This window comes from Lissotriton vulgaris, unplaced genomic scaffold (assembly GCF_964263255.1).
Source record: "Lissotriton vulgaris unplaced genomic scaffold, aLisVul1.2 SCAFFOLD_459, whole genome shotgun sequence".
Taxonomy (NCBI): domain Eukaryota; kingdom Metazoa; phylum Chordata; class Amphibia; order Caudata; family Salamandridae; genus Lissotriton; species Lissotriton vulgaris.
Window position 1 is genome coordinate 425,772 of NW_028246331.1, and position 23,658 is coordinate 449,429.

General features: G+C 45.7%; 1 protein-coding gene across 1 annotated transcript in view; it reads right to left on the reverse strand.

Annotated features, from left to right (window-relative positions):
* The window catches only part of LOC147665984 (GDNF family receptor alpha-4-like), a 432,571-nt gene that overhangs the window by 209,602 nt on the left and 199,311 nt on the right, over positions 1 to 23,658 (reverse strand). The window contains exon 2 of the mRNA XM_086949349.1: positions 20,086 to 20,358. Within this exon, the coding sequence (XP_086805475.1) occupies positions 20,086 to 20,358 (273 nt within the window). The remainder of the gene's footprint in view (positions 1 to 20,085; positions 20,359 to 23,658) is intronic.

A 23,658-nucleotide genomic window follows, 5' to 3' on the forward strand; every position in this document is an offset into this window, starting at 1 on the left:
GGCCTTCTTCCTTCCACATGCTGGACACTTAACAAAGAGTCCAGGCATTTTAGAGCCCTAAAATACCTGAAGCAGCACACAGGAGAGAAAGAGAACACCAAGAGAGAAAACTTCAACACTTTTAAAACACAAAAGTGCCAAAATATGCAATAAACCCTTGAAACAAGGGAGAGCTCAATGCCAGGGTCCTGTAAGCAGGAGCCGGAAAAAAGAACTGAAAGTAAGTTGGACCTGCTATGCATTCTGGGATACTGAGAGAAGGTTCTAGAAGGTTTCCTTAAAGGCACAGTATCCTGTTTAAGCCACATAATGGCAGCCTATGGGGCTTGTCTGTCCATGCCTTCATCTCTATCATTCCAGTGTCTTTTTAATGGTAGAGGCAAGTTTCTCTTGTTGGAAACTGGGCTGGCTGTCTTGTGTGTGGTGTTATGTGGTGGAATTTCTAGTTGAAGTACTGGACAGTGTAGCCTGTGGATATAGGCTGCATTATTTGTCTTTAAATTCTCTCTTAAGTGTCTTTGCAGTTTCTGCATGATGTTGACAATTTAAGAGATTATTTTTGATTGCCGGGGTCCACGCACATGGGCGGGACTATTCACTAGATTATGACTATAACAGAGATCCCCTACTACAGAAACAAACTTTTCCACAGATTCTACAATTTGTGAAGGATTTTCCACAGATTCAATAGATAGGAATAATTCTTCACTTTGTACTTCCTCACTTTCTATTTCTTTAACACTAGCATTTTTGGTGTACCCTTCGATCTACACGCCTTTGCCAGATGGCCTCTTTTCCCACATATTCTGCACGTTGCATTTCTTGCACCACATGCAAAACTTGAACTTACATGACCTGGACATCCACACCTATAACAAATTATGGATCTCTTATCATTTGTTTTTGGCCATACATTTTCATTACTTTTATTCACAGCTTTTTTAAACACTTTTTTTTAACTTCTTTGACTTCCACAGCAGTCTCTTTACTTGATACCACCATTGGATTTCCAGAAACTCCTTTACTCTTATCAATTTCTTTGCCCCACATGTCAGTATTTTCCATGCTTCTAGCAATTTGGATACCTTGTTCCAAACTAGGATCTTTGGATAATAGTTTCTCCCATATCCTCTTGTTATTCGTGCATCTAACAATTTGATCCCTTATCAAGGAATCACACAAACCTTGAAATTCGCATGTAACAGCAAGACCACGTAAAGCCGCTACATATGACATAATGCTCTCATCGAACCTCTGCGCTCTGCAAAAAAATCTATTTCTCTTAAAAACAATATTCACTTTTGGAGTAAAATGATTTTCTAACATTTTCAAGGACATCTCATGAATATTCACTGCTTGACTATCTCCAGCACCTAAAGATATTTCAGGCAAGTCATCATATATCCTTCTACCTTCTACTCCAAGATGATGCAAAAGTATGGCTTGTCTTCTCAAAGGACCGTATTTGCAGCAACCATCAGCAAACCCACAAAGTACTGGTTTACATTAGAACATTCACTGCGATGCAATTCCACTGCATCATGACTGCATCATATCATTCTAAACATTACCACACTATCACTGAATCAAAGAGCATCCTTTTGTAGTCTACATGGGGAGTCTCTCTCTCTCCCCCTTCCTCCAGCGTGTCCCATGCAACTCACAGGAATGCAACACTACACAAATCTGTCTGGGGGATTCCTCTAGTCCTCAAGTCTTCACCAAACAGGCCTGAGCTTCCCAAATTGAAACCCAGGATTATCCATGTACTGTACCGTTGCGGCACACTTGGTGTACATACACAGCACACATACTGTTCAGGACTGTCACCTCCATCTATTGTACCAACCCATGTGCACATACATCCAGCACACACAATTACACTGTGTGCACTGCTCAATACTGTACCCTTCCTGTATTCTCCCATGGTGTTTTTTTGCAAGCACACACACTCACTATGCCTGCACTGCACAATACTAGAACCACAAGACTAGACCAAGGACTGTAAGTTCTCTCAGTGACTCCCAGGTCCAATATTTTTGCAAGTTCTGTTTTAATGCATCCCTGAACCCATTCAGACATTCTGCCTTTCACTGGCAGGCTGACATCCGCTTCTTTGTCAAGCATACAGACAGTTGGCAACCTTGGAGTCAGCGAAAAGAGGTTGGTAACCCATCTCAACACTTCTCTACACTCTCACTACTGCTCAGGCATTAATTCAGGGCCTAACTGAACCCCTTCCACCAAACCTTTATGTCACTAGGTAGCAAATCAGGAAGAGGCTCACTGTCTTCCTCAACTTCCTGTACCACAGCCATGGCATCCACTGTGTAGTTTCTCTGGATGTAAGACTTCAGCCTGTTCATATGGAGCACCTTCTTGTATTCCCTTGAGACACCTGTGTCCACCAAGTAGCTTACCTCAGATACTTTCTGAATTACTCTGTATGGCCCACACCATTTCTCCTCCAAAGCCCTTGGACAAATAGGCTCTAGCACCAATACCACCTGGCCTTCCTGATACCCAGTCAGTGTAACTTTCTGGTTGTACCAGTTCTTCATCAGAGCTTCACTGGCATAAAGTGTTTCCTTTGCCTGACTCATGTATTGTACCATCAACTTCCTGAGGCCAATCTCAGAGTCCACCACATCCTCTGTGGAGACTCTAAATTCCTTACCACTCTTCTGTAACTAAGGCGAGTGGAACCCGCACTGGGTGTCCATACAGAAATTCAAAAGGACTAAACACCACTCCCTTCTACGGAATTTATTGGTAGGCAAATAAGAGCAAGAAGATACCACTTACTCATGAGGTTCTCTGGCAGAGTTCCCATCATGCTCTTCAGTGTTTTGTTAAACTGCTTCACCAAACCATTGGTTTGTGGGTGTTATGCTGAGGAGAAGTGGTATATCACACCACCTTCCTCCCACATCGCTCTCATGTAAGAAGATATGAAGTTGGGTCCCCGGTCAGAAATTATTGTCCTTGGAAATCAAACTCTAGAAAAAATCCGTAGGAGAGCTCTTGCTACCACTTTTGTAGTCATGCTCCTTAGAGGTACAGATCAGGGTACAAGGTGGTGTGATCCATCACATCCAAGGTATACATGTTGCCTGACTGTGAAGGGGAGTCGAATGGACCAACTATATCTATTCCCAGCCACTCAAACGATACTCCTATAACTAGTAGAGGCACTAACAGTGCCTTAGTACTCCCTCCTGTCTTACCACTCATCTGGCAAGAGGGGCAGTTTCTTTTTGTTTCTACAGCACCTCTCTGTGTCTCTGTGCATCCCTGGCCAGAAAAACAGAGGGTGCAACCTATGCCCTATCCTGGGCTTTTCTAATCCCGAGGTGTCCTGCTAAGGACACTTCATCGGTCAGCGACAACAGGAAGTTCCTGTACTCTAATGGAACCACTAGCCTCTTTCTTGTTCCGCGTTGAGGATTTGCTGTTTCACTATAAAGTAGACCATCCTCCCAGTCAACATAGTGTTTCTAGATCACTCCTTTGCTAACCTGTTCCTGGGCTTCCTTCCAAAGCCCCACAAGTGCAGGGCACTACTCCTGTGCCTTCCTGGAGTCTTCTCTTTCCTGTAAACTACCTTGTCCTGGTCCCTGTAAATAACAGATGATCCCAGCCTCACTCTGACGCTGTTGTGCAGCCTGCGCTCTAGTTAACACAGCTGACGTTGTCCAAGCTATAAAGTCTACTGGTCCCTTCACCAATCCAGGGGTACTCAAATCACTGCCCAAGAGGCATCCAACTCCTTACTGTCTCTTACCCCACCATCAGTCATGGTCATCTTGCCATTGAGCACAATCTCAATCCTGGCAAGCAGATACTCCATGCCCTCTCCACTGACTACCGATTGTGCATCATTGGTTCCACGGAGTATCTCCTCAAGCTTAAGGTACTTACTTCAGAACATCTGGGTCTCTTTCCCAGATTTCCAGAGCTGCTACCTTGAGCACAACTGGTCCATCTGGGATACTTTCACCCATGTATTAACATTCTTGCTATCACCGGTATTGCTGGGTCAAGTTCCTTCTCTTGACAATCTCTTTTAGAATGCTCCACCGTGTGGCACTTAAAACAAGTCACTTCCTTTCTCATGAGTCTCGTTCCCGGACACACCATTATCATTCCCATGTTTCCAGGGCCATCCTGGAGTCCCTTACCCTCCGGTTTGGAACCAGTCTGTGGAGAGTTCTTCTCCCTTTTTGGCTTAGAACTGTGCTGCTCGAGCCTTCTGTGAACCCAGTTAGCCAACCACATTTGAGCTAACACTGCAGGTTTTATTGGATCCCTCTCTGTCAGATTAAACAGGTATTGCTTAGGTGGGGTAGAGCACTCCTCATCTAGTTACTCTGTCACCATCAACTGGTTAAGGGACTGAAACTCCTTGGCCTCCATCCCTTTTACCCACTGATTCAAATCACACAATACACCATGAATCCAAGTCTCAAACGGAACACCATCTGCTCTTTTGCAGTCATCGAAACTCTGCAAGAATTGCGCTGGCGCCAGCCCAAATCGCCTAATGAAAGCTTCTTCATTCGCTCATAGACCATCTGGTCTGCCACAGTTATCCTTCCAATTATGGCTGTCCCTTCCAATGGCATGCACCCCATTAAGGCAGATGCCTTAGACACCTCTTTAAGGCCTGTGCCTAAGAAGCAACGTCAAAGCTAACAAACCATCCCAAAATATCCTGACCTTCCACATACACATATAACAAGATCTTTTGAAACCTTGGCCATAACATGGCCTGACATGGATGTACAGTCATTTTTCCCTGATGGAGATGTCTTTGCTGAAATCCTAAGTTTCTTTCTCTCAAGGGCTATATTTTCCCTTTCCAGCTCTCTTTCCTTTTCCTTCAGTTTCTCCTCCACTTCTTGCTGTTTCCCCTCTCTCTCTCTCAATTTCTCTTCCCGGGCCCATTCCTCCTGTCTCTCCCTCCTCCTCTCCTCTTGTTCCTGGTGCGCCATCAGCTTAACTTCTCCCTCTCAAAATCTTTGGCAATTTCATGATCCTCAGCCTTAGTTTTCTGAAGTGTCAACTGCAATATCAGGTTCTCTGGAAGACTCAACCAACCCATGGGATGTATTCCTGGAATTGGTGACAGTGGTACTCTAGAATTTCCAGGTGGTGTACAACCTGAGGTATTCTAAAAACGAAAGGTGTGTGAGTGTCTTGCAGTGACTCTGGGAAATGCATTAGGGGGCACACTTTGTGTGTGTCTGGGATATATCTGTGCTTAGGTGATCCTAGAGGCTGGATCAACAGCGTTCTCTTTCTGGGTTCCTACTATGGCTCCTTCCCCAGACTCCACGACAGCTTCATCCCTTTCACCCAGTATCTCAAACTGGTCCCTAATGAAATTAGCAAGGACCTCTCTGTCCTGACTCTTGGGAATCCTCAAACCTCTGTCCCTACGTAAATCCTGCATCTGCTCTATAGACAGGTGCTGAGGTTAATTCCATACCCTGTGTTCTCCATTGCCTATGAGTGTCACCTGAAGAAAATAAAAACTCGACATATTACAGTACTGGCACAGGTTGGAAATGGCAAATACCATGCATGTATCATTGGCTCCTAAACGTTAGGCATCCCAGTGCTTGCCGCCAATTGTCAGAACCCCTTTCAGAGTGCCACGGGGCACGCAGGGGCTACTGGTCCCAAATGTGGCGGTTTAGGCCTTTTACTCATGACCTACCATGGATCCTGAGCGGCTGGGCCAAGTACCCCTTCTACACTTGACTCTTAGTGCAAGCTGTGTATGAGCAGGCAAAGGTTTCCTTGGGAGGGGAGGATGTGGGGGAAGTGTAGATCCAGCTTAGTGAACATTACTCATACCTCATACTTGGAGCCCGATTCACAAAGAGCCCCGCAGGCGTGGCGAAGTCGCCATACTTGTGGCGAAATCTCCACACTGCAGTTTCTCATTTCAGAGATTCTCCCACAAGTTTTGGGACTCCACCACAACTGTGGAGACTCTTTGTGAATCGAGCCCTCGGTTTTATTTGCAAAAAGTATTTTATTTCTAACTCTACACATTCAAAGAAATAACAACATTCGTAAGCAACAGCACAAAACCCTTAAGGTTGGGGCTCTAGTGTTTATCTGCCAAATCCCTGTCCCACCCTCCTCCTTGGAGTTATTCCCCATTCACAGGTGGCCATTTCAGGAAATGCTCACTAGTAGGCCTTACTCAAAATCCCCCTTGAATCTTAGGAAATAGTCAAAAGTGTTCAAGATGCTGCAGCACATACAGTAGTGAGTCCACTGGGGCCCGACATGCCCCTTTCAGGTCTTACCTGCTTCAACAGTACAGAAGCATTCAGCGTTCAGTGGGTGTCCTGATAGCGTACACTTGCAAGTCCTGTTTGGAGGAGTCTGGTGAGGGGATAGATCTTCATGCTCCCGACCAGATCCCAGTGACAGAGTGAAGTATACACTCAGCATCCTATGGAGTACATGGGACAATTCAGGGGGCAGGTCTCGATGCACAGTTTTGAACCTTAGGTCACAACTTCAATTTTGCCGGAAGACAGCCTGAACTTGGCCAAACTTAGTACTGGCAGCCTCTCTGGGCATGCGGGGATATCATTGGATCTGCTTGCAGGGCGTAGACCTCTTGTGTGCAATATGTGGCGGCCACCCCTGGCACACGGGTTTGCCACTAAGGATCACACAAGTCTTGGCACAGTGTCGGCACAGACACTTGTACGGTGGGCCCCTCTGGCATATGGGGTCACCCCAACAAGGCGGTACGAGCTTGGCGCTCCCCACACGGCACTCGATGTATGACTCAGTGAGTTGTACCATTTTCTGGCATACGGGGGTCACCAAATCACTCCTGCACATGGACAACAACTCTATCAGTGCACAGCTGCGTCCTCACATCTCACACCAGGAGTCTTCTTGGTAGGGCTCTCCACAGGACTTTGCTCCCTCCAATGCTGTCCTCTTCCTCACAGGGCACACTGGTCTTGTAAAGCAGGGAGATGCTGGTGCGATAGGCTCACGGGCAGGTGGTCTTGGTATCCCTAGGTGATTTCCACACACCAAATATGATTTAGTTTCTGGGTCTTTCATGTTTTATGTTGAGGGTTCAGCTCCTTTTTAAGCATACACTTTTCTATCTCTTCTTCCTTTTGAAATGCCGTCTGTCATAGCAGGAGAGACTCCAAAGCTAATAGTCTCACACTACAGGCCATGAGAGTGACTAGAGTTCACACCTGGATGTCAACCACGGTGATAAGTGCATCAAAAGTTTAATCTGGGGCTGCTAGCCCTATATGATTCCCTGATCAGCCACATCTCCTTCCTCAGATGTTTCACGGCCCCTTCCTTGCGATCTATCACTGAATCAAAGAGCATCTTTTTGAAGTGTACTGGGGAATCTCTCTCCCTTCCTCCAGTGTGTCCCACCCAGTTCACGGGAATGCAGCAATATGGAAATCTGTCAGATTCCCCTACTCCTCGTGTCTTCACAAGGCAGCCCAAAATGGAACCCAGGGTTCTCCTTGTAGTGTACCATTGCAGGCACACTTGCACCCAGTGAACATACACAGCACACATACTGTTTAGTACTGTCATCTCCATGAATTGTAGCACCCTAGGTGGACATGCAGCTAGCACACACAATCACTCTGTCTGCACTGCTCACTACTGTATCCTTCATGTATTGTGTCATACTGTGTTATTTGCAAGCACACCCACTGCCAGCACACACAATCACTATGCGCGCAATGTACAACACTTCATGTATTGTACCCCTCGCTAGCACACATACACACAGCAAATACTTTCATTGCGCACACACTGCACAGTGCTACATCTCTCATGTAATGTATTCCTCACAGGCATGCATACACTCAGTACATGCACTACCCTTGCATGTACTGAAGAGCACGGTTCTATCCCTGTACTTTACCCTTCTCAGGGACACATAGATCCAGCCCAGTCACCACTCCTGCGCTGCGCAGCACTCTACATCTAACTGATGTAGGCCATGCGTGAGTTAAACACACAGCAGTGGAACTCTTAAAAAGGTGAGTGAGCCTTAAGGCGTTACTCCAGTGAGTGAGGGTAACAAGCATTGGCAATGCCAATGGAACTCACCTATGTGAGATATATTGTCTTTGCCAATGCCTTTTAGCCATGTTGTACAGCAGCGTGGCTTCTGTGCAGCATGGATGAAAGTTAGTAAAAAAGCGCTATGGTGCTGCTAGTTCTGGTTGTGTCAATGCTTTTATTCTTAGCCAGGATTGGTGGGATAAGGAACACATGCAGGAGTAGGACTGGGCAAGTTACACAACATAGGAGGGGGCACCAGGGTGTTGGGGCAAGCAACACAATGCAGGAAGGGGGGATAGGAGGAGGGACAACCTGCAAACACATGCACTCGTATGGAGTGCTGCAAATAAAAGGAAAAAAGTGGCTCTGAAAGTACGAGTACTGGGCGGACACTAGGCAATGAAGAGGCACTTTGGCCATGCTCCAGGGGAGAGACAAATACATGAAGAGGAATTGAATCAGGTACACATTTACCATAGAGAAGCAAGGAAATGACAGTGACAATGAAGCCAACCAACCGAAAGCAATGGATGGGCTCTAAGCTCCATGCGCTGTCCCACACAAGACCTAATAATTCGTAGGTGAATACATTCTGTACTGAAAACACTGTCACTGATGAGTGGAAAGGGGTGGTCAGCCTAACACTACACATTAACCATATTAAAGTCCAAAGGGGATGATGTCCCCCCTCAAAGGACCTGCTTAATGGAGGCCACAGCGAGGTCGCTTGCAGCGGGTGAGCTGCCTTTGCACCAAAGGCAAGCCCGCCTGCAGTCGTCTGCACCTGGATCCCTGGCCCTCAAGAAACCTACAGGTACTGCACCCCAGATCTCCGAGCCTTGGATCCCGGATGCCTCAAAAACTGCTGCCGACTATCTCTTTGCTCCACAGCAGGACAATTTACCTGCCACAGATGCCAGCTCACTGCAACCCAGCACCACCCGCCCTTGTAGAAACCCACACCACTCCCATCCCGCCAGCCGACACCACCCTGGAACCACTTAGATGCCTCTTGACCAATGCCAGATCGCTCTGCAAACATGCCACTGAAGTCTGGGACACCATCTCCACCCTTGCCCCCGAATTAACCTACATCAGAGAGACATGGCTCACCCAGTGTCGGGTCCCGATATCGCCACCACGTCACCCAACGGTTACAAGATGAAACACCAAGACCCCACCAACAAACACAGAGGTGGCATCACCATCATCCACAAGAAGTCAATCCGCTACAGGACCACAAACCACCCTCTGCAACATCATCACAGACTTCATTACACCAATCGCCATTGAATATAAGCACTACATCTTCCTTGGAAACATCAACTTCCATCTTGACGACCCTATAGGTAAGAACTCTGCCAACCTCCTGGGACAAATGGCCAACATCAGCCTCACCCAGCTGGTCACATACCCCACACACATACCAAGACACACACTAGACCCGATTTTCACGTCCAACAATAGAGTCAAATACAGCCATACCACGGAACTCACCTGGACCGATTACTCCATTGTCCACTTCACTATCGCAGGACCACTTTGCACCACCCCAAACCCTCCTAGCACCTCCTTCCACAGCTGAAGCAAAGCGGGACAGAACCTATTGATGGACACCCTCAAGACCACCTAGCCCCACGCCACAACCAACCTGAAGCAAGCAGTCAAGAACTTCAACACCTGGATCAGAAACGCTGCCAACCGAGTCCCCCCAGCAAACCAACCTAAACTTGCAGATCAACCAAACAAGTACACTCCAGAACTCAGCAATATGAAACCTACCTGCAAACAACTAGAAAGAAAATGGTGCGAAGATGACACCGACCAAGCCACCTTCAAGTCAGCCCTCAACAAATACCACCATCAACTCAAAGACGCAAATAAGTAGGCCCTTGCAGACCGTATCAATGCTAGCACCAACCCCACCAAGAACATCTTCATCATTGTCAGAGGGTTCTCCTGCCCAGCAGCCGCTGAGAACTCGATCCCTCCCTCACAGGAACTCTGCGACGCCCTAGCAAATCACTTTCATAACAAAATAGCCACCATCTACCGGAACTTTGACCCCCCCCAACCAGCCGCCCCACTCCTACCGAAACCACCCGACCACCATCTCACCGCATGGGAACAGATCAACACACCGGACACCACAGCCCTAATGAACTCCATCCACTCAGGAGCACCCACTGCCTCAAGCCCCCACTGCCTCTCCAACCTTGGAAGCAACAAGATCAACTCAACGCCAACTCACCGCCATTCTCCATGCATCCATTGCCACAGCCACCTTTCTCAATGCTTGGAAACAAGCTGAGGTCAGACCTCTCCTCACGAAAATCCCTGCAGACCCCAGCGATCTCCAGAACTACCTCCCCATCTTGCTCATCCCGTTTCCTGCCAAAGTCCTGGAGCAGGCCATCAACCTTCAGCTCAACGAACACCTGTAGAGAATCAACCTGCTAGACCCCTCTCAATCAGGCTTCAGAGCCAATCAAACCACCAAGACCGCACTGATCACCGCCACAGATGACATCTGAACCCTACTCGACAGAGGAGAATCGGCTGTCCTGATCCTTCTCGACCTCGCCGCAGCCTTCAACACTGTTCCCCACCACATGCTCATCAAGAGAATGCCCCAGATCGGAATCAAAGGAAACGCACTCAGATGGATGGCATCATTCCTCATGCTACGCTCACAGGGAATCCATCTCCACCCTTGTGCCTCGCAATCCAGGAGCGACATCCACGGTGTCCCCCAAGGCTCAGCCCCCCCACTTCAACATCTACATGATGCCTCTAGGCGACATCGTCAGAACCCACGACATCATCAACATCATATCCTACGGGGATGACACCCAGCTCATCCTCTTGCTCCTAACAGACCCCACCAAAACGAAGCCCAACTTCCATAACTGCATAAAGAACGACACAGCCTGGATGAGGGACAATTGCCTGACGCTCAACCCCCACACCGAACAACCATGCCCACAACCTCGGCATCATCCTGGACAGCAAACTCACCATGAAATAATAGATCAATGCGGTCTCCTCTGCCTGCTTCCATATTTTCAACATACTCCGGAGAATCTTCAAAAGGCTCCCCACAAGCACCAGGAAAACAGTCATGCGAGCCCCAAACACCAGCGGTCTGGACTACGGTAACGCACGGCACGCAGGTACCCCATCAAACTCATGAGAATGCTCCAGATGATACAGAACTCATTGGCCAGACTGATCTTCAGCCTGCCCGAAAGTACCCAGATCACCCAGCACCTCAGAGACCCCCTCTGGCTCCCCATCCAGAAAAGCTGCCAATTCCAGCTACTGACACACGCCTACAAAGCTCTCCACGACCAAGGACCCGCATACATGACCCGCTGCCTGAACTTCCACCAAGCAGGCAGAAACCTTTGCTCCACCTCCCTTGCCCTGACACAGACACCGCGCATCTGTCGTAGCCACAGCGGACGACACTCCTCCCACCTTGCCGCCAAGTCCTGGAACGTCCTCCCCCTCCACCTCGGAATATCACTCTCGCTGACAGACTACAGGAAAAGACTCAAGACCTGGCTCTTCAACTAAGCCCAGCAACGAAGCGCCTGGATACCCTCGGGAGTGATACGCCGCGCTCCACAAGTACGGCTTGATTGAGGATATTGCACAACTAAATCTGCTCCACCTAATGCACATTAAAGAGATAGTGGATAGGCGCCTGCAGCACGCACACACACACCTACCTCCAAGGGTCACAAAAATATACGAACCACCCGTGTTCACAACTCAACTAAAATGATCGCGATAATGCACTTCTGCAGAGAGTTGTACACAGCGAACACTGAGGACTAAAAGGAACAATGGGCCATATTATCAAGAAAGGGCGATACATTATCGCCGTCGGTAGGAAACTGCCGCTAAAGAGGCGATAATGGGCTTGGTAATATGCCCTTGTGAATTCCCATAGAAGCCCAGGTTAACACCAGAACCTGGGCTGCTATGGTACAATCCTGTTGTCTTTGAAGCACTATACAGAGCTCTGGACACCTCCCCTAAAGGGCCTTGAAATGTAGGTCAAGGACAACATTACAGCTCTGAATCCTAAAACAGAGCTTAACCAGTCTGGGTGATTCTAAAGTGCTTCTTAAACAGCCTGCCTGTTGCCCTGACTGCAATCATTCTATCTCATGCCTCTAAGGGCATCCTATTAAGTAGATTATTTGAGTGGATAAAGTTTGTGGGAGGAAGATGTCCATTTAATATGTGTTCTTATGAAACACCATCTTTTCTTTGGCTGTTATTCACACACACTTACAAACCTGTCCTATACATTCCCTGCGAAATCAAGTATCATATGAAGGCGCCGGGCAGTGGAGTGCGACACCAGTTGAACCTCTGTGTCTTTAACAAATGTGAAGCATAGATGGGTGCCCAGCACAAGTCCAGGAGGGCTGGATACACGCCATATGTTCAGGATAATCAAACCTCTAACTAATTACATAAGATGTCATACAAATCAATGTAAGTACATTTTTATATGGATGACAAGAAAATATGGAATGAATTCGGGTGTCCTGGACCTGCATTGGACACCCTGACACTCACTTGTTGTAACCTTAGCGATTCCACTGGAAAGAGATGGCAAAAGAACACTCGGCAAATTGTGAATTGGTGTTTGGAGTGCAAGCGCCATGTGATTTATGTTTTAATTAAATGCAAGCTCAAACAAGTAATATTTCGTGTAGTTAAACCATGTTACGACCTGAAGCATTTCTTACTATACTTTCTTCACATCTGAATTAGAAGAATAAACAGGACAGTTGGTACATCGACTTGACTGACAGTTGTTATATTAAGAAAGCATTTCCTATTATCTCCGGACTAAAAAGAGACAAGGCGGATGTAAAATGGAGGCACTTGAGCTGAGCCGCGCGTTTCTGAGCACAGCGCCCAGAAGCTGCACCTGAGGACAGGAGTGCTGCCCGCACAAGATAGAAATGCTGTGGCCTCGCACATCGGAGTGGGCTGTGGTGGCGAGCAACTGGTGGGTAGTCACCAAAACCTATCAAAATATGCCATAACTTACTCTCAAAGCACAGCCCCACTGGGCAAAGAATGAACAAAGAGCTGCAAAGAGCACTGATAAAGTAAACGGCGTGCACAAAGATTCAACCAAGCGCTACAAAAGCAGTGACAGAGTAACCCACTGGGTCAATAAAGGAACCAAGCGCTGCATAGAGCACCGAAGAATGAAACAAGCGCTACTTAGAACATTGAAAGAATAAGAGGCATATGTATGAAAATCCCCGTTTGCGATTCTCAAATAGCGATTTTTTGAGAATCGCTATTTGAGAATTGCAAAAAGGGATGTATGTAAAGAAATCGCAATTTCTTAGCGATTTCTTAGTTTTCCTTAATTGCGATTAGCAAATGGCGAAATCACAATTAAGGAATACTTTCCCATTCATTTCTATGGGCCAGGAGGCCCATAGGAATGAATGTGCGGCCACATGCATCAATCTTGCCATTTGCGAATCCTTAATTGCGAAAATTAGGGAATCGCAATTAAGAATTCGCAAACGGCAATGCATGAATAATTCGCATTTTTTTTAGCGATTTCTTATTTTTCCTTAATTGCCGTCTTCAGCCCGGCTTGCTTGAATCCAGTGGCAAAGTGAGCAAGGGACTCACGTCTGAGCATACCCTGCCACACTTATGGTGGCCAAAAGCGGTACAAAAGGGGGTGGTGATGGACAGAGCATCTGAATCAATCAAACACTCACACCCAGTCAGCAGTTCGGGCTGGACTGTTCCCATGAGGCACAGGGTCAGACTGATTTGCATATAGCCATGTCTGAACTGGGGTGGCAGAGTGGGCTAAAGAACGGTGATGGATTAAACCCAGATCTTTTGACTGGGTGTGAGTGTTTGATTGGTTCAGATGCTCCGTCCATTACCACCCCCTTTTGTACTGCTTTTGGCCGTCATAAGTGTGGCATGGTATGCTCAGACGTGAGTCCCTTGCTCACTTTGCCACTGGATTCAAGCAAGCCGGGCTGTAGACGGCTGGAATGCCAGAAAACGGTCCTCGGAAGCTTGTTTCCGGTCCAGGAAAGACATGGCTTGGCAGTTCGGACTGGACTGTTCCCATGAGGCACAGGGTCAGACTGATTTGCATATAGCCATGTCTGAACTGGGGTGGCAGAGTGGGCTAAAGAACGGTGATGGATTAAACCCAGATCTTTTGACTGGGTGTGAGTGTTTGATTGGTTCAGATGCTCCGTCCATTACCACCCCCTTTTCTACCACTTTTAGAAAATAGGCATTTTCTTGTTAACCATTCTGTGTGCCTCTGCCTTTTTGTATATTGACTGTCTGGTTTTGGAGTGACAGGGGCTGGTGATGTGCATTCACTGTAGACTGTGGGGGGGGGGGTAGAAGTGTGCCTAGGCCTTCCTGGATGACTCACAAGCTGAGTTGAATGGGTCTTGGATGAATTTAGAGTTGTGGGAGGAGATCTCCTTGCACCTGAATAGGGCCTGTCTCCCTTGCACAATGCTGTCTCCACCCCTGTGGTCATACTGCACCAGTGAGGACAGAACTGGATTGGACTGGGTTCAGAGAGCCTTGCACAAAGAGAACAAATACATTTCTGAGTATACATATTAGATCTAAAACCCCAGAGATTTAGATCACTTCTGGAATGAAGAGGAACCTGTGCCAAGGAGAAGAGCTGAAGAGCTGTGAGGAGGAGTATTGCCTCTTTTACCGTGTGCTGTGTGTGGTTGGCTTGCAGTTGCTGCTTCTGCCAAGGAATGGACAAGGTCTGGTACTTTGCTTTGAACCTGCTTGAAGAAGATCTCAAAGGGCCTGTGTGTGCTGGCCTGCTGTTCTGAAGTCTCAGGGACACAAGACTTCTCCCCAACTACCCTGAACTCTGTTGCTGTGAGTTCTGACCTGCAAGGAGATCCCTGTTCCAGTTCTGGGCCTTTGATGTTGTTCCTGCTGGTGGGAGCTGGAAGAACTAAGAAAATCGATGCATCACTCTTCTTGCAACTGTTTTTCCAACGCAGCACTGCTTTGCGAGAAGAATCTCCACACATCGCTGCGCCACTGCCAAAACCAACACAGCACCTATCGCTGCTGCAAGAACTGACGCATTGAGGATCTAGGCTGAAGAGATCGACGCAGCGCCACTCGACGCCGCCCCATCGATCGCTGACGCACCCCGGATTTCCACACAATGTACCTGTGCAACAAGTTTTCCTGACTCATCACCCGCGGACCAGAACCATATCAGAATCGACGCATCACTTCCCCCTACAGACCAGATTCGATGCATCACTTCTCCTGTGTGCAGCAAATCTGTCACATCACCTCTCCGTGGTCTCAAAAATGGACGCATCTCTATGTTTTTTGATGCTTCTCATCTCTTCAGCTGTGTGCCCGTGTGAATTTTGACTCATCTACCGGTACTTTGTGAGAAATCACGCATCGTTTTCCATGGATCAAGTTGCTTGAAACCTTTTTAAAGTCACGTTCTTCTTACATGTATGCTGGATTTTGTCATTTTAGTCTTGTTGAGTTTAGATAAAGATACTTTATTTTTCTAAACTGATTTGGAGTCCACTTGTGGTGTCATCACTGTACTACTGTGTGTTTTGTGTACAAATACTTTACACATCGCCTTTGGGATAAGCCTGTCTGCTCGTGCCAAGCTACCCGGGGGTGAGCAGGGGTCATCTAAAGTGTGTATCCCCCTTACCCTGATTAGAAGCAAGGGTCCCTATTCAGAAAAGGTACCTACCTCTGCCAATTAGAGACCCTTATTTCTAACATGCCACCACTGCGCTCGTGCTGCTTAACCCTTGGTGAAGGTCGTAACCGTCCACTACTATGACGGTACCTCTTTTGGCATCCATCCCGGTCCAACGAGACGGGAGACAGGCCTATATCATTGCGCCCATGCATGATCTGTGTTTGCTTATGTTTGCCTATGACCACAAAAACCAGCATTAGGGATCCAGACAACAGTACGGTTGGGCACTTAGGGATACACGTCTTTTACCATGCAAAGGACTTTTCGGTCCCAATAGTACTCCAGTCTCCTTGTGTCAGGAACCTTACCTCTCTTGAGATTATTTACAAGGCCTTTGCATTGCATTATCTCACTTTTTCCCATATTAAAAGTGACACATTTGCAGCAAAAGGGGCTTGTAAATAAGCCGCTTCAGGTTCACCGGCAAATTCCTCAAGCGCAATCCGTAAAATGAGGTTTCCATCAGCATTATGGAGGTGGTGTTTTTACAGACAAGAACATTTGGGCATTGCCTGGTTATCTGAGTGAACAAGTCATATCTATTCAGTGCCAACCCAGACCTTCTGGAACAGGTCTTTGGCCACAAGCAGATAGATGTCCAGACAGGCAACTCACACCTATGGAGGCCGTTTTAACTGTGGAACTTCTTCTTCTCGAAGTGAGAGACCCAAGCTGGATATGCTCTAATCTCCAGGGCAGGGGTCTTCAAACTGGGAGGCCTCAAGTGATCGGGGGGATGGAAGGTGCCAGGCTTGGGCCAAAAGAAGCATTATGCTGATAACAGTGCTTTGTTTTAAAGGGAAAGAAATGTGCAGCAGCAATACGCTCTGTAATGGGCCATCACTAACATATTTTGTCATTTATAGCCTGGCTGGGAGAAAGTGTCTCACACTGTGGATACGTTTACACGTAAGAAAGGCCTGCCTGACCAAAATAGTATGTTTGGCAATCATGTATTTGATTGCATTTTTAAAATGATAACAGAACTTAACTGCAAAGTTTAAATAAGTCTAGACATATTTAAACATTGTGAAACATTTTGAGGGGGGCCACTGATGGTTTTTTTCCACTGGGGGCACTGCATTAAAAGGTTTGAAGACCACAGCTCTAGAGTTTCCCCATTAGCCTCTCACCAAACCAGGTGAAGAAAGAACATTATCACAGGCTGACTGACAAGTTTGGGGGGTTCCGTCTGATCTATATTGAGAGGATACTAGCCTCTAAAGAAAAATGATATGGTCATCAGGAAGACTACACCAGGTTCTCTCTAGGCCTCCAGTTGGCATGCCACCAAGCCTCGGGGATAGCATCACTTGATCAGGGGACCATCGTGGTTCTGGGGAGACTGATCAGGAAACCATGGTTGGGGCAACAGGGCACCATCAACTGATCAAGGGTCTGCCCGGTGCCCCAACCATCCAAAGGATGAACCTAAGGTGGTCACCTCACAGCCCTGATCACTTCCAAGTCTTCATCCATGGTTACATCTTGTCAGAGAGATGCCAAGCTGACCTAGGGGGACCAAAACCAGTAGTTTGGAAAGGGTTTAGTGCCCTCTTATACTGTTCTTGGTGTCCCAATACTGGGAGGACCCCTTCTAGGTATTGTACCCAGGGAATGCACCCCTGTTGGTGGTAAACGCCAGTCTCCCGTGGGGTTCCATGTAGTTCATGCATGTCCTCAAATGCTGATACATTCTCACAGAACATTCTGTCTTAGGCAGACTTCATGAAAACCTACTTGACAATCACACTCTTCACACATGAACATTGGAAGACATTTACCGGCCAAACCACCCTCTTGTTACTATGAGAAACTAACAGTAATTATGGTAGGAAACCAGGTAGACTGGTGGGATCAACCCCCAACAGCAAGGGCATTGGGACACATGTTTTAGAGTCTCCTGGGGATCAACCAGATTTCTTGTCCACAAAAGGAGATTAGATTAGAAAAATCAGTCCTCTTTTAAAATGAGGCAGCTCTGGCCTTTATTCTAGTGAGAGGTTGTTTAGAATGATTTTGTTGGGTAAATATGCAGATGCCCTTTTCGTGGGGAGGGAAAACAAGTTGCGGAGTGGTCACTGTTGGATTCAGGTTTCGTATCTACACAAAAGAACACTGAAGGTGTCATGAAACGCTCAGCACTGCACAGCAACCAACCAATGCAAACCACACAACTGGCATCATCATGCCCTGTCTGCACAAGTGTGGGAACCAAACTTCACTGCTTTCTAAGAGCCATGCCTGGCCCTGAGGGATATATGTGTGTGTGCGTATGTGTGTGTTTCTGTTTGTCTGACTCTCTCTCTCTTTCTGTCTCTCATGGCTACTGGGTAGCCAGGTTTATCTGTAACTTAAGATGGTAGTTTCTCAATTACAAAAAAGTTCCCAGAAAGGCTATTCTATATAGGGAATGGTGTTTTCTATTAGAAGTCCTGTCCAAGGTGGAACTAATTCACTACTTAGAATTTGTTTTTAGACACGTGTGGCAACATTAGTTATATATTTAAAGGTTGTACCAATTTGCTCAGGAAATAAGATGAATCCCCAGAAGATCCTCCAGCAGCTGTGGGATACCTAAGCTCTCTAGCTAGATGTGCCTGGCAGAACTGGAACTCCCACTGGGTACAAAACGCACATACCTAAAAGCATCAGTACCAGAGTGCAGTGCCTTCGGCTTCAGGAAGGGTCATGGCTTACCAGAGCAAGACATGGATTATAAGCTCCAGAACTTTAAAAGCAAGCTATCTTTGTATTTATTGATAACAGGGGCATGGTGTGGGTTGTAAACTATAGAACTGTGCTCAAGGGGTAAATCTGGCGTTGGCGCCTTTTTTTCCCAAACTGTCTTTATTCGTTTCTTGGGCATAGAAGGTAAGCATTATAAAATGACTTCTCTGAAAACCACAGTCAAAGAGCAGTGCCACAATACAGTACAGCGTCATACATAGTGGTTACGTACATCGGTACTCACAGTAAGACTCCTACAAACAAGGAGGTCATGCGGCTTATTACAATGGACTTTGAAGAAGCCCAATATTACCCCCCCCCCCCCAAATTCCCTGGACCAGGGTAAACGTTGAACGTAAGAACTTCCATGTACAGAGGGATAAAGGTGTCAACTAAAATGTGGTAGATAGGAGCAGGTGCTGTGATCTGTCTTCGCTGAACGGATGGAGAAGCTTGAATTGAAGAGCGACAAGGGGGGAGGACTCAAGTCTGGAAGAGATGAAGTGCACTTATGGGTGTGGGGCAGGAGAACAGGGGAAGGCCAATGGACAGATAACTCACCAGAGGCCCCCATATGTAATCAAAGCCCGTTCACGAGTCCATGAGTTTATTGGTCAAGCGTTCCATGGTAAGACTTTGCCAAAGTCAAGCGTGCCATTGGGACATGGAGGGGATTGTCAGTTTCTTCCAGGCAGCTGCCAGAGCCATCTTGGCTGCTCCTAAACAAAGCCATATAATGGATGTCTCCCAGCTGTTTGCTGTTTAAGAGGAGGGTCACACATCCCCAGCAGGGTAAAACCAAGCGTTTGAGGTAGGGGATATCCCAGCATGTCCTTCATCTTAGCTGGAATCTCACTCCAACATGGTCAAATCGTGGGGCAATACCACCATATGTTGCGGAAATTGCCCAGGAGTCCACAACCCCTCCAGCATCTGCTAGATGTTTCTGTGTATCTTTTATGTAGCTTGGTGGGTTGCAGATGCCAGTCATAGAGCATTTTTTAAAGGTCTTCTCTTAACCTAGCGATCCCATTAAACCTCGGGATGTCTCGCCATAATTTCCACCATTGCACTATGGTAATAGGCATCCCCAAGATCTGGTCCCAGAGGCCCTTGTGCCGCGGAGTAGGAGCATTGGCCGGGTTTAGGAGAGAATAGAGAAACAAGATACATCCCCGGGAGCCCCTGGTTATGTACACATTTTTCTATGGGCAGCAAGTCTCTTGTGGCTGCCTATCGGATCTCAGGTTGCGTTACCCAGTGTTTTAGTTGGGTGGGGTTATACTCATTCTCTGAGAACCTCTGCAAAGACTGATCACTGTGTTGAGTGTTTCATAAAACAATGCACATTCGGGTAACCTTCGGATGTGTCTGGTATATGCTTGGAGTGACCATCTGGGCAGCTACATGCAGTAAGAGGCACAGACATAGGTTTGGTAAGAGAATGGCACACTGACCTTCCATCAGCGTGTGGTGCACACTCCAGTAGATGCAGAGACAGTGCTTCTCCTTCTTCATTCCTCGCTTGCACTTGCAACCATGCAGCTGGCTGGAGAGCAACGCGGTCACTGTGCTCCTGCACTGGCTTTTCGCATCCGGCCCTAGTTTGTTGGCGCCATTGCCTGCAATGCACTGCGGGAAAGTTGGGAACTTAGCGCTGCAGCTGGAGTCATTAGTGCAGGCCTCGCCCACCTGGACGCAGTCTCTTCCAACTGCATCCACCAAACCATCTGAGGAAGAAAGAAGAAGAGGGTGGAGATCAGGTTATCAAGATGAATCTGGAAAAACACAGAGACATAGAACCTCAAGGCATGCCTGGCCCACCATTGTCCCGCCTGCCCTAATTATCATGTTTGGGTGCAAGCTTTACTCTTAGAAAAAACACTTAATACCATATATCCAGAACCTTGACATATAAGTGAATGCCCAAGAGTATTTCAAGAGTCTAGAAGAAAATATGCTGCATTTTTATGTCAGTTACTTCTAGTAGTACATTACCACTCATCACATAATATAAACCATAAAGCCTGCAACGGATGTATTCGTCCTGGCCCCTTGATATACTAACATAAACAAATGTCCAGCAATTTTCATTTTTGATTTGTGTTTTTGTATTATCAGAGAAGTCATTTAGATTGGGTAGACATTGCTAATACAGGCCCAATTTTTCTGGACCACCTTTTTTAAAAATGGTGTTGCAGTGATGATGTAATATTTCAGGAACCATGAGACCTATATAGTACATTTTGGTGTCAAAGCATATGTTTTGGGGTCAGGTAGTCTTATAGAGACAGGAAACAATGCTTCAGAGCAGCTCTTCCGCCATTTTCCAAAATGTCACCCAGAAAAATGTATCCCGGATCACCAATTTCTACCCAAGTTAAATTTACTTCTCTAATGATCCAAAACACAAATCAAAAATGAAAATCTCTTGACAATATTTTTTTTACGGAGGTATATTGAGGCAGAGAGTATATAACTCCAGAGGCCTATCCTGCCAGCTAATTATGGTCTCTTCAACAGAGGGGGAAATAAATACTTTCAGACACCTATATGAAACCACTAACAAGCAGAATTATCTCTGTGCTCCAAACTAGACACAAAGCTTTTCTCTTCCTCTCACTTTCTAATTAACAGGAAGAAGGACATATGGGGCAGAACTTCACACGAGGAACGATGTGTCTTCCTTGAGAAAACATTTGGGAAATATATCTTTGCTTGAATAATTTCTAACATCATAAGGTTAGCGTATAATCTATTACAAGCAGCAACAGACACATTAAGGTAGCTCTTAAAATTGGAGACTTAGGGGCACATGCATCAATGGAAATTGCATTCGCAAATGGTGCGAATCGCAAAATTCGGCCGTTTGCGAATGCAATTCCAATTTTTGGTATGCATTAACATTTTTGTAATTTTCACAATTTAAGAAATCGCAAAATTGCGATTTCTTAAATTGCGATTGCATTTAAGGAATATGAAATTGAGATTCCCTAAATGCAATGCATCAAACTTTGAAAATTTGCAAATTCGCAAATAAGGGGAGCAAATTACCATGAAGTTGACCTTCATGGTAATTTGCGAAAACTTTGAAAAATGCACTAAAGTTCATTTTTCAAAGTTCCATTTTACACACACACATGCCCTTGGGGCATGTGTGTGTTCAAAATGTACTTATAGCAGATTTTAGAGGTGCAACAGGGTGTCCTTTGGACACCCCTGTACCCTTGAAATTGCATTCTCAATTTGCGAATTTCTAATGGTGAATTGCAAATTAAGAATGTCTTTCCATTCATTCCTTTGGGCCTCTAGGCCCATTGGAATGGATGGGGAGGTATTCCTTAATTGCGATTCTCAATTAGAGAATCGCAATTAAGGAAGTTTAAGAAATCGATATTTCTTTAGCAATTTCTTGATGCATTGCAGTTTGCAATTCCTTAATTGCGATTCCGTATTTTTCGCAATTAAGGAATCGCAAAATGCAATATTGATGCATGTGCCCGTTACAGTGAGGAAGCATCTCGGTATACTTTTAATAGGAATTTGTCAAAGGCTGTTGAGGTTTCCCACTGCACTGTAGCACTTTTACAGGAGTGGTCCCCAGCGCATTTGAAGCTCTTTTTAAAACATCTGACTCCTGGAATCAGTTACGAAAATGACAAAGAATATTGTATTCAGTTAAAGCAGTATAAGCGTTTGCTGAAAACATAGACTTTAAAACCCATGCGCCCTATTTACAATTTCAATTAGAACACGAGCTAAGACGTTGTCTTCTTCTGTTGCGTATGGGAATACTCCCATTAGCAACGTACCTAGCCAGTTGGGACGATATAAATAACAATAAAGGCATATGTGAATGGTGTAAAGGAGGACAACAAGATTTACTTCATGTTTTACTAATCTGTCCAAACCTGAGAATGGTAGAGGCTCGACGGCGATATATAAAACCTATCCAATTAAAGCATACAGAGACTCTAGCCCATGACCTAATTATGCTCTGTAACTCTCCAGCCAATGAATTAGTTTGTCATAACTTGTTTAAATTTTATTAAAGTTTTTTTAAATTATTTTAAAGTAGAGCACATAATCCTAGCATTTTCATTCAATAGAATGTTGCACAGGTGGATTTTAAGGCATTTTTATTGTTCTATTTTATAATGAATTTTAAAAGTTTTGTGATTGTATTTTAATAAGGATTAGTTTATGCTTCTGTATTTGTTGATCTCAGTAGAGGTCTGAATCAAATAAAATATTGTATTGTATTTGGGAAATATTCATTCACATTCATTTATCATAGGAGCTATGACTGAGCTTTCTCCTCTCAATATGAATCTCAACCTCGTAGGCGACTTGATGTCTGTTAGGGAATCTGTGGCTCACCATTGGTAGCTTGGATCAAGCAGTAGGCCACGCCACAGAGAAACAGGTGCAGTGTTAGTTGGTCTGCTAGCAAAACAACAATACACAGTAATATCTAAAGACGTAAATATCCAAAATAAGTTAGCTTATAAGAATAATTTATTGGAAATCAGATAATGAACATAATTGTAAGCAAATTGGTAAAATGTTAAAAATAGTAAGTTGTAAAAACAGCATGAAACAGCCACTTAATATCTAAAATGCATACAAAAAATGGTCCAAGGTCATTCAATGGATTCGAAGTACAGTTAGAATGAAATCATTAAGTTGAAGCACGCTGTCCCACCCGCAACCCACAACCAACTCAGGGTCTCAGAGTTGAAGACTGCTGCATTGGTGCTCTGGCTCAGAGAGCCAAACAGCTGAGTCACGGAGATCAAATTGTTTGGCAAGAAATAAAAAATACATATAGAGTTTGACAATATATATATTTTTTTAACTCTTTATTCATGGCTGTCTCAATTAACTCATGTTACAGGTATACATGTTATCATCAAACAGTCTTTTCTCTTTTGCTTCATATAACTTTCGGCAATTGAACAAGTGATTCGTCTCAGGTACAGTAACTTCAATAAGCAATTATCTTTCAGTATTTTGCCGTTCACGTTACG